General features: G+C 35.2%; 1 protein-coding gene across 1 annotated transcript; it reads right to left on the reverse strand.

The window, feature by feature from the left end:
- Window positions 1–2,575: 2,575 nt before the first annotated feature.
- On the reverse strand, window positions 2,576–5,891 carry LOC144449474 (calmodulin-like). The gene is made up of 5 exons (XM_078140015.1): window positions 5,775–5,891; window positions 5,039–5,069; window positions 4,423–4,557; window positions 4,061–4,294; window positions 2,576–3,294 (listed from the first exon to the last, which is right to left on the reverse strand). The coding sequence occupies exons 1-5, from the start codon at window positions 5,775–5,777 to the stop codon at window positions 3,269–3,271; spliced, it is 429 nt and encodes a 142-aa protein (XP_077996141.1). The 5' UTR covers window positions 5,778–5,891; the 3' UTR covers window positions 2,576–3,268.
- Between the last annotated feature and the right edge of the window lie 4,488 nt (window positions 5,892–10,379).

Genomic DNA, 10,379 nt, shown 5'->3' on the forward strand with positions numbered 1-10,379 from the left:
TTGTGTTGTAGTAACGGACACATACATTTTCATGTTTTTGTTCGTTCAATTATTGATATTTCATATTTTTGTAGAAACTGTATCTTTTGTTGACGTCATCCTTCTTAAAAACGCGTGACCAAAATGTCGTATTTGTAAAAGTAACGACAAAATGAATAGGGTGTTTATAGAGTACTATGTAAAGTTCCCACGGTTTCGACGTCTCCTGATGTTGCATACACGTACATGTGTATTAATACAGTACTGCTTGTTGAATTTCGTCTTTGAATAGAAGTTTGAAATAACATTTGTTGATTTTCAGTCCACGCTGTATTTAAAAGTTCTCCGTGACACTTGTAAACACATTCATTTTCTTTCTTTTGTTTTTTTTGTTGGTGCTAAGATTTATATTTCAATTTACACGCCCAAGTGACAGAAATTATATAGTACAAGAACAATCGTGGCTCTAAGCTACAGATTACTAGATGTCCACTTTTTAAAAGACAAACTAAATTTCTGACTTTGTAACCCATATGCATTTTTCTTGAACAGTCATTAATGACAGTAATTAAACTTACTTGTGTGTGTATTTTCACCCAAATATACGAGAGGGCGTTGTTGTAGTTTTGTAACTAATATTTCATTACCTATGCCAGCTTTTATGGGATTTTTGACACTTTTATGTCAACTATTCATATCAAAATTATTAAAATAATTTAACACAATAATATACACTTTATTGCCTCTCATATAATGCCCCCAAATTTGATGCGCTGTTAACAGAGCGAAAGCAGGTCGTAATTTTTGAAACCCCTTGAGTTCAGGTTTGTTGAGACCATCCAGTTTTATTTGTGTTTTCTATGCCCCCAAATATTCAAACGAGAGAGAAGTAAAATATCTGACATAGGTCGGAAATACATAACTTATAGATATATTATTACTATACGAGTATTAAATTTATTATTGAGTGAAATACATAACTTATAGATATAATATTACTAGAAATGTATTTAATACTGGTAAAGTTTACTAGACATGAAACTTAATACGCTTGTTTAAGATCTAAACAATGTTACTATAGCCGTTTGAATCATTCTCACGAGCTAGTGTCATTCTTAAACATAGATATAGTAGGCATGTATTTCAGTCGTCGTAAAAAGGACAACGACGTCTTGAATATGCTGGTAAAATAGATGTAATAATTTGGATGTCTTGTTAGAACACCAAATGACAACTTTGTGGTTACAATTCTTGTAAGTTTGTCTTCTAATCGTCCATCATAATAACACTTTTCGATGACATTCTCATCTTGTTTAGTCCCTATTACTAGTATTGCACCTTTCTATTTATGGTAGTTCCAAATATTTTAAGCCCATCAAACTTTACAGTATTCTGATTTCAATAAACCAGTCTCGAGTCAATCATGACTAAATTCCATATCTCCGTCAGCAAGCAGGGGTTATACTTTCGAAAAGATTCTCTGACTCAATCACAGAATCATTACATTGCTGTATTTGCAAAAACATGTTGCATTTAGTCAACTTTCATATATGTGTACTCGTGTCATATAATAATATCACCAGTGGCCTTTAATAGAAATGTTTGGTCCTCTCTCACAAATACAAACAATGTCACGTCGTAGCTTTTTTAGTGCCCAGCCAACCTACATTCGCAAAAGACACAATACAAGTTTGATTAGAAACCATATTTTACTTCTCCAGAGGGCGTCGTGACAAGACAGTGCATTTTCTACATTGGTATTTTTCTGCACACATTATAAGACCATTACATGGGAGTGTATGTCATCAAGAATGCTGGCCACTATAAATGGTAATATAATATGAATCTAAGAGGCCTAGACCAAGGCTATTTGATTGTATTCGTGATTTTTGTTGTTGTCTACACTTTCAATGTAGACAACACTTTCTTAACAATTGATTACTGTTTAGTTTCGACTAGCCGATGCATCCATAGATTTTCCAATGTCCTAGTAAGTAACTGTGCAAATATTCTGACTTCAAGACACTTTTTGAATAACGTACACAAGTTTTAGTGACTCCTGAGTGATTCTATCGTATATGGACATTTCTAAATGCTTATTGGGCTATGTTGTATTTTTTTCTCCAGGATCCACGTCAGCAAATCGTTTATGCATTCACAAGTAGGCACATCTGATAGAAATAATATTGGAAAGTAGCTGCATGCAAACTAACACTTCATTCAGATCAACATCAATCATCATCTGTCCAAGATCAGCTGACATTCCAACATAATTGCTTACAGATGTATATTTCTTTTGACATCATTGCATCTTGACGCTTAGTAGTAGTTTGTACAACGATTCATACAGTACAGTATACGTTTAGGGGAGCACAGCTGAGCTAGCACTATCATATAAACCCTTACGGTGACCTCTTCTCACAACTTCAAGCCTTACCCTGGAACTTTCATGGTATGTCCATGAATTCCCCCAGCACACACATTACTAGCAAATATGCAGTAAATCACATTCTTGTAGATTCCAGGCCATAACTCTCAAATACACAACAGGGAACAGAAACCATAATCTCGCAAAATATCAAACACAGAAACAAAGTTTAAATAATAAAACGTTTTTGTTCTTTTTTTAATTTATTTTCAGCATAAACTGTGAAAAAAAATAACAAAGACACTACATATATGATTTTTCCTTTGGGCAGTACCCTCGTGACAGTATCAATGAATGATCGTCAATTCACTTTTTAGAAGTGTATTTTATTTTCGAATCAATATTGAAATATGGCTTGTCAGAAAATCGATGGAGAAACAATTTAAATCAAGTAAAAAAATTGAAAAAAAATGAAAATACATGTGCCGTTGATGAATGGCTTGTTTTAAATGATAGATAGTCCATTTCTAGAAATGAGGATGAGCTGAGCGAAAGTTCAGAGTAGATTATAATTAAACACTTGTGTCAAGTGACTCCGAGATCAAAAATCTCAATTCATAAACATCACATCTTCACATGGAATTTGCTTTTTTTGTATTTAAAATATGGTACACAATTTTTTTTTCAACAAACTAAGACTTCTTTTTCTACTTTCTAGCTAGCAAGCACACGGTATGATTGTCTGAGTTAGGCACTGTCTACGAGTAAAAGCAATGAGTTTGTGAAAACGGATCATAGTGATGAAAACTGTATGTAATTTGTAAGATCTGAGTTAGGTTGGATTGAAACTTTTAAACTTGTATTTGAGAAGAAGGAGGAAACAGAACAAGGATCTGCAAGTGCTGCTGGTCGGTTGCATTACTAAGATGTCATCAAGGTTACAAATTCTGAAAATAGAACAGAGAATGGAATTCTGTATAAGTCATCGTTATTAAGTTACCCAGTCATTGGACATCTGCCTGTGCAATATATGTAAAGATCTCTAACAATAAAGAGACAAACTATCAAACCAAACAAGTGAAACAGTCAGTTCAAAACAAAGTGACTGTATGTCTCCAGGTCATACAACCATTGGAGGACAAGGGTCAAGAATTTGGATCACCCAGCAACTTTTTGTCTAAGTGTCACATTACATAAATTCTCACATGACCACTGTAATTCAATGAATGCTTTAACTGTAGAATTTTTTTATCACATTTCAGAATTTTTCACATGACCATGACATTTTCTCACATGACCGTTCCTACATTGGCACAGTCCCTCTAGTGACTGTGTTTGGCACTATCATTCGACTATGCATCTTATTGAATAAATATTGTACAACTCGTAACAGTTATGACATGTTTTAAAACCAAGATTTAAAACCAAGATGTACTGCTGTCTGATAGCAGTAATCTAGTTGTAATGGCCATGTAAGAAAAGACTGGTTACGTCATGAAGATTGATCGCCAAACCATCAGATTACAAAGGGTATAAGGTATGTGAGGACAGCTGTGCATCACACAGGGAAAACGAAGCCCCTTAAATGTTAGTAATCAGGTGAACTGAGTGAATAGCAACAACACGTGACTCAACTTGAAAGGATATGACAACGTACACACCAGGTACATATATTAGTGTCGTACATAGTGAAAGGCATGGAACTACATGTACCTTCATAATTAACCTGGCCATCACCATCAATGTCAGCATCTCGAATCATTTCTTCTACCTCATCCTCTGTTAATTTTTCTCCCAAATCTTTAATGACGGTTCTAAGTTGTGCAACACTGATAATACCCTTGCCTTCTTTGTCGAACATACGAAACGCTTCTCTGATTTCACTCTCACTGAGTAATTGTGCCAGAATACTATAGAATTTATCGAGGTTAACGCAACCGTCTTCACCTGCAAACAAAAAGACGACAGAACTGTTAAGGTTTGAAATCTCTATTGTTGCCATAGAGACTAGTTTCTCTACAGTTATTTCTACTGAAAGCAAATAAACAAAGTTTATCAAAATCACTAAAACTTACCGCATCCTGCATTTTTAATGATATCTGCAACTTCACCGTCTGTGGAGGCCTGGCCTGCTTTCTTCAGGGCTTCGCCTAAATCTTTTGCTGGGAGGCCACTGCCTTTGTCGAATGAGGCGAAAATGCCTTTAAATTCTGTGGTGAAAAAACAGTTGAATATCACTAATCATAGCATGACTATAGAATGAAAACACAGGGTGCTTGATGTCTACACTAAACTGTATTTTGACAGTAGGGAATGGCAAGGTTACTAGAAACAAAGCTATGAACGGAATGCAGAATGAGTCGGTCATTAATATCAAACCGAATGTCTTGTTTTTTAACTTTAGCAATGACGCTCAAAATCAGGACTGTTTTAAAATGTATGGTATTAGCTGTGATAACTTCTATTTTATTGATGGAGTATGCAATAATTGACAAGTCATCGTCTGGCGTGGTCGTTATTTGACCCCGGCAAGACAAAGTATGTAGGGAATTTCATGTTCCATGTGTCTTCCCATGAGCATTGCGCCCGTGTGTCGCTGTAAGGCATTTGCATTTATATTAGAAACTTTGACTTAAGGTTTAGGGTGTTTCCATGTAACCATTTTAGATACAAATATAACATTTTACTCACCGGTAATTTGTTCTTCAGTCAGTTGGTCTGCCTGCGAAGAAGAAGAGGAAAGGACGAAGTATTTATCCATGCATGTCAAAGCACTTGATTCTTTACTAACCTTCCCAATGTCATTATTACTATGGGCATAGCCTTGGCTTTGCATTTGCTTTGTGCCTTGATTCGTTAATACAGTCATCATCATCAATGTTGTTGTTGTTGTTGATGATGATGATGATGATGATCTAATAATTCACATCACCGAAATCGTACTTTAAAAAAGATCATCAAAGCTTACGAGATGTGCATGAGTTCAGTCGTGTCGTTTAACTTTTGGTACAACATTATTTATAACTTCGGACTGTCCAACTTAAACTTACACATCAAGTCACGTCATTTTTGTGCCTTTTACTTTACAACAAGTATCCGTTCAAACTTTTGGAAACTTTGCTAGTGCACACGACACGTTCGGCACCCAATGTAAAAAAAATCGCTAAGAGCAATTCAAAGTTCCAGTGTAAACTTATCAGTCAAACAGATAAGTAAAAATCACATCATTTTCGGATGCTTGCCAATTGATCTACCACTATCACATGACTGACGATAAAAAATCTTGCACATATCAGTTATTCCGATTTTACGTTTCAAATCGTCATCTAAGTAATGCCCAATTCTCAAGGCAAACTTTTGATGCATAGTGATGGAGAACGAAAGTGGTTAGAAGTTACGAAGAAAAAAAATAGTGGAACAGGCTTACCATTGCTATAGATCGATGTTGTCCACTATGTTCTGTTTCCTTAGTCTACTCCACACGAGTGCATTCTTCGTTTGACAGACAGACAATGATTACCATAACGGCCCTTACCACAATGCCCATCGGCTTGAGATATTTTGCAATCATAGGGAGTCACTAAAGAGCGCTCAACGTTCTACGTTTTGCAAAGTTTTATGTTCTAGGTTGTTCAAGTGTTGATTGGCATTGTCCCTTTAGGCAATGCTTTCTTTATAATATTCAAACTTTTCTTAAGTTAAAAAATCGTCTTCACAAGAATCATGGAATGGGGGGGGGGGGTTGTTTCAAGAACAATTATAATATTTTTTTGTTTCATATTCATATAAGAAAGTATCAAGTGTAGTATCATAGGTGGTTGTTTGAATATTAAAATTTACAAATTCAGACATCTAATATAAGAAGAAGAAGAAGAAGAAGAAGAAGAAGAAGAAGAAGAAGAAGAAGAAGAAGAAGAAGAAGAAGAAGAAGAAGAAGAAGAAGAAGAAGAAGAAGAAGAAGAAGAAGAAGAAGAAGAAGAAGAAGAAGAAGAAGAAGAAGAAGAATGTAATATGTAATAGTTTTGTATCCTGCATGAACGTCGATACAGCAGGTGTCAACAGGATACATCAAAGAATTAGATTACACCTTAGTGTAAAATAAAATCTTGCAAGTATCATTGATTGGCAGAAGGGAAACACAGTATCTAACAAAATCTCTCTTTTGGAACAGACTGCAAAGTAAACTTTTTAGCTTTTAAAATAGGATGACACAAAGCTACCTTGTGGAATTAAAAGATCTGCCAATAAAAAGACAAGCGCCCAATTCAAAGTAGATGTTAGAGTTGTATGTGTTTCATTACCACATGTAGAGCAAAATCCACACCACTACATATAGCATTATGATATGAACAATTATAATACAGAAAGATATTTTACGTATAAGTTATGCTTTAAACTTGGACTTGACTCTTACAACTTACACTTTACGTAATGATCAAACTTAAAACATAAGATAAAGTCAGACATCTACAGGTCTGGGGAGAACCGGAAACAGAAAAGTGTAAGTAGACTTAAGCTGTCTTAGAACTGAAAAGTTGTGCAAAACATAAAACTTAGAACACTGCTTAGTAACTTCCATAAAGGGATATTTCAAAAGAATTTGCAGTATGCGCGAGGGGTATCGCTTAGCTAGCTGGGATATATATGCAGTTTTAGGACATTTGACGCATTGCAGGTGTACATCAACCACTCATGTTTACGCTTTCTTCAGTGGCTGGGCGTTTTAAAATTCAAAGCCAATAAACTCATGGTTTACTTGGAGACGACCATGTGTGATTGGCTTGCTGGAATCAAGTCGCGTTACCTTGACATGATATCATATAGCTTTAAAGTAGTTCCTGCCGACTTTTAAAAACGCACATTATAAACGACGGCAATACAATTACTATGAAAAATACTTATTTTAACGTCACTGTTACATTTAGTGAAACGTTGAACAATCACGCCACTAATATTTAGGCGTTGACGCAAGCTGATATAATGTTTATGTCTGGCCCAAGAATACACTTAACAAGTAAGGTCTTACGAACAGTGTTAGCCTATGATAGTTCGATGATGTACTGTAGTTCTGGCTGCTTTGTCTTTCGAAATAGCATCGTACGGGATAATTATTACATCAGCTGTATATTCAGTCTGGAAGAAAGTTTGTTTTATTGGATATAAAAAATGTATCGTTCATACATACAAGGTTTACCTGAAAGAAAAAAGCGTGTCTGAACATTTACCAATATAGTTAATACAATTTCAGTTACATGGACTTAAAAAAAGAGTAAGTAATTTGATATGAGAGTTAAAACTAATTTTGTTTATGAGCTGCGGCTCTAACCCATTTTAATATTGGTTGGTATGAGGTATTTTGGTGAGATGCAGTGTCATGATACCGGCTTTTTTGGTTCAAAGACCATTCCCTCTCCATAGTAAAAGTTAGTGGGTTTACAGTAATATGTCCATGATGATCGTGTTGCAAGCTGTATCTTGCCATTTAGGGTTTCCAGGTCGTCAATTGTACATTTGACACCGTTCTTGTCAGAAGCCTTCTAATCTCTCTTTACTGTGTAACCTTCCAGTCTACTGTTAAATCACGTGACTGTCGAGATACGATAACCCATGCCTCACGGCTATCCTCGTATCCCTGTATCCCTGGATAAAAGCTACCCAAAGTGATCAGAGATAATTGTTGATGGCTAAGTCTTCAAATTTAATAGATGGCAGCAACAGTTGGCGACATGAGTCTACAACATATTATTGTCATGCGTATAGTTATCTAAGTCGAATGGTCATTCTTTTCAAATCAGACCCATTCCTATAATATCATACATTCCAGTACTTGTAATATTTACAACCCCAAAGTTCAGACTAAACAGACTAACTTTAATGGTGCTATTTTGTGAAACAGCCTGCCCTCACAGTCAGAGTTGTATTTGGATATAGTTATATTTGTGAGTGTTGTTATAGTTTATACTATTCAGGCTATCTTATATCTATAGTACTGAGTGTTGTTTTTTGTACATCTTGTAATAGGTCCATTTATTCGACTTGTGCTGACCCACTGTTGAGATTTCTCCATTTGTGTGAAAAATGAATAAAACATGAATAGTACAATGTCAATACATGAAAAACAATAAATAATATAACCATGGTCATTGCAGACATGATATCACGTACATTGTAGTATGTGCATTCCTCGACAACATATGACGTAAAGAACCGTTTTGCATGTAATTATACAAATAATCACAGAAAAATGATAAGCATATGGTTTTCGTACATTTAAAGTTAAAAAATCTTCGTTTTGCGCACCTCGACAAAGAAAATGTCAAGCCTAAGTTACCAAGTACGTGAATACAGAAGGGAATCAAGGACGGAGTCGTGAAGTTTGTGGATCTGGAAAACGTTGGTGGGCCTACATTACTCTATTTTTGATGATGTCATGTTATGTTTGATGCATGTAATCTCAGATCACTCTACTATAATTATGTAATGTAGTGATCTGACCACGTAAATAAACATGATCCACACAACAATAATGCATTTGGTTTGATTGAATATGTTATGGTATTTCGTTCTATTACATACATAAGTAACGTATCAACATGTGACTTAGGAATTGTGAGCCTGACAGTGTTTATTATAACTGCTTAATGACTCGAGACAATATACACAGTAAGATTAAATGTAAGACTTTGTTGATAGATGTAGTGCATCTTCAACCTGCTAATTGTTTATTTTTCCGGTCACGTCAATATTGCATGGTTCTACTTAAGTAACATTTTTTTAATGTTTACATCAACTATCGGCCCTTTAATTGATGTTAATCACGCAGTTTCTCTTCTATAAACTTGTGTAAGACTAAGAAAGCCAGGAGTTGACTATTACGATCTGACTGGCAGTATTGGGATTATCCTGCCCACAATTACATTTCCTTTTCTATGGATCCAATCCATCTGATGGTGTCTGATTTCTTACCAAGGTATCTATCTCTGTAGTCTCCTAGTGCAGCTGTTTCCATCTTGTCTAATTATCGATATCAGCTGTCATCAAAATATTTCAACAATCGAGTAACATATCCAATTTGACAATCTACAGCTTCTTTTAAAGACTAAAATTGTAGAATTTAATTTCATTTAAATTGTAGCTTCTAGAAAGGTGTTTCTAAAGGCTATATAATATTCGCTAATTACAATTAGATTGTTCTTTACCCCGTTCATCGTGGTTTCAGTCTGATTTATGAAAGACAACACAGACGTTTCTGCATAAACTATTTACAGACATGCTGGGTTGAGATTTGTTGACGTCATAATGATGCTTGCACCCTAGGATCGTTTACAATAGTCAATTAGAAATATTTTGGGTAGATAAATTATTAATCGCATTTTTCAACGGTCTTTGCAATCGTGCTTATCGTTGTAATAAGACTTATCGCCACTTATTACAATTTGTGTCATTTTATGAAAGTAACAAAAGTATACCTAGGAATGGCCCGACATATAAACCACCACTTATGCGGTCTCATCAGTTGGCCTTGATTGTGCGCCATCTGTTGGCCTTGATTGTGCGCCATACACCATGTTTCGATTTTCGTGACATCTTGAACAGTCTTCGCTAGTTTTCCTATGACCATTAGTCTATTAACACTAATAGTGATTATCTTTGAACTTGACCAGAACTTGAGAGGGTTAAATCAGTATACATGTACACAGCAATGCATGCTATATTATTGGATATATGTTGGTAGTTTGTGTTGTCAGAATAGACCTCTAGGGATCGGGCACTTGAACTTGAACTCATAGTTTACTTGAAATTGATGATACACTTCAAGAAGGGCAATTGCTTTGTCAATTGGAGCTGCTTACACCTTCCTATTCTCGGATCATGAATTGTACAAGTGACTGGAGAATCTGCCAACTGTGTTACAGTACATTTAATTAAACCCCAGACCACTAAACCATTTCTATCTTCACAATGATCCTTAGTTTATGTGTACATTTTAATCACTATCAAATCTTAGATCAGCAAGACCTGTAGTAAAAGA

Source organism: Glandiceps talaboti, chromosome 2, assembly GCF_964340395.1.
Source record: "Glandiceps talaboti chromosome 2, keGlaTala1.1, whole genome shotgun sequence".
Classification (NCBI taxonomy): Eukaryota; Metazoa; Hemichordata; class Enteropneusta; family Spengelidae; genus Glandiceps; species Glandiceps talaboti.

What these genes read in the sequence shown, in the direction of transcription:
- LOC144449474 (XM_078140015.1), bottom strand. An exon ending in GACTGAAGAACAAATTACCG is followed by an intron (nt 4,558 to 5,038) that starts GTGAGTAAAATG and finishes TTTTCACCACAG; the next exon opens with AATTTAAAGGCATTTTCGCC. An exon ending in CATTAAAAATGCAGGATGCG is followed by an intron (nt 4,295 to 4,422) that starts GTAAGTTTTAGT and finishes TTTTGTTTGCAG; the next exon opens with GTGAAGACGGTTGCGTTAAC.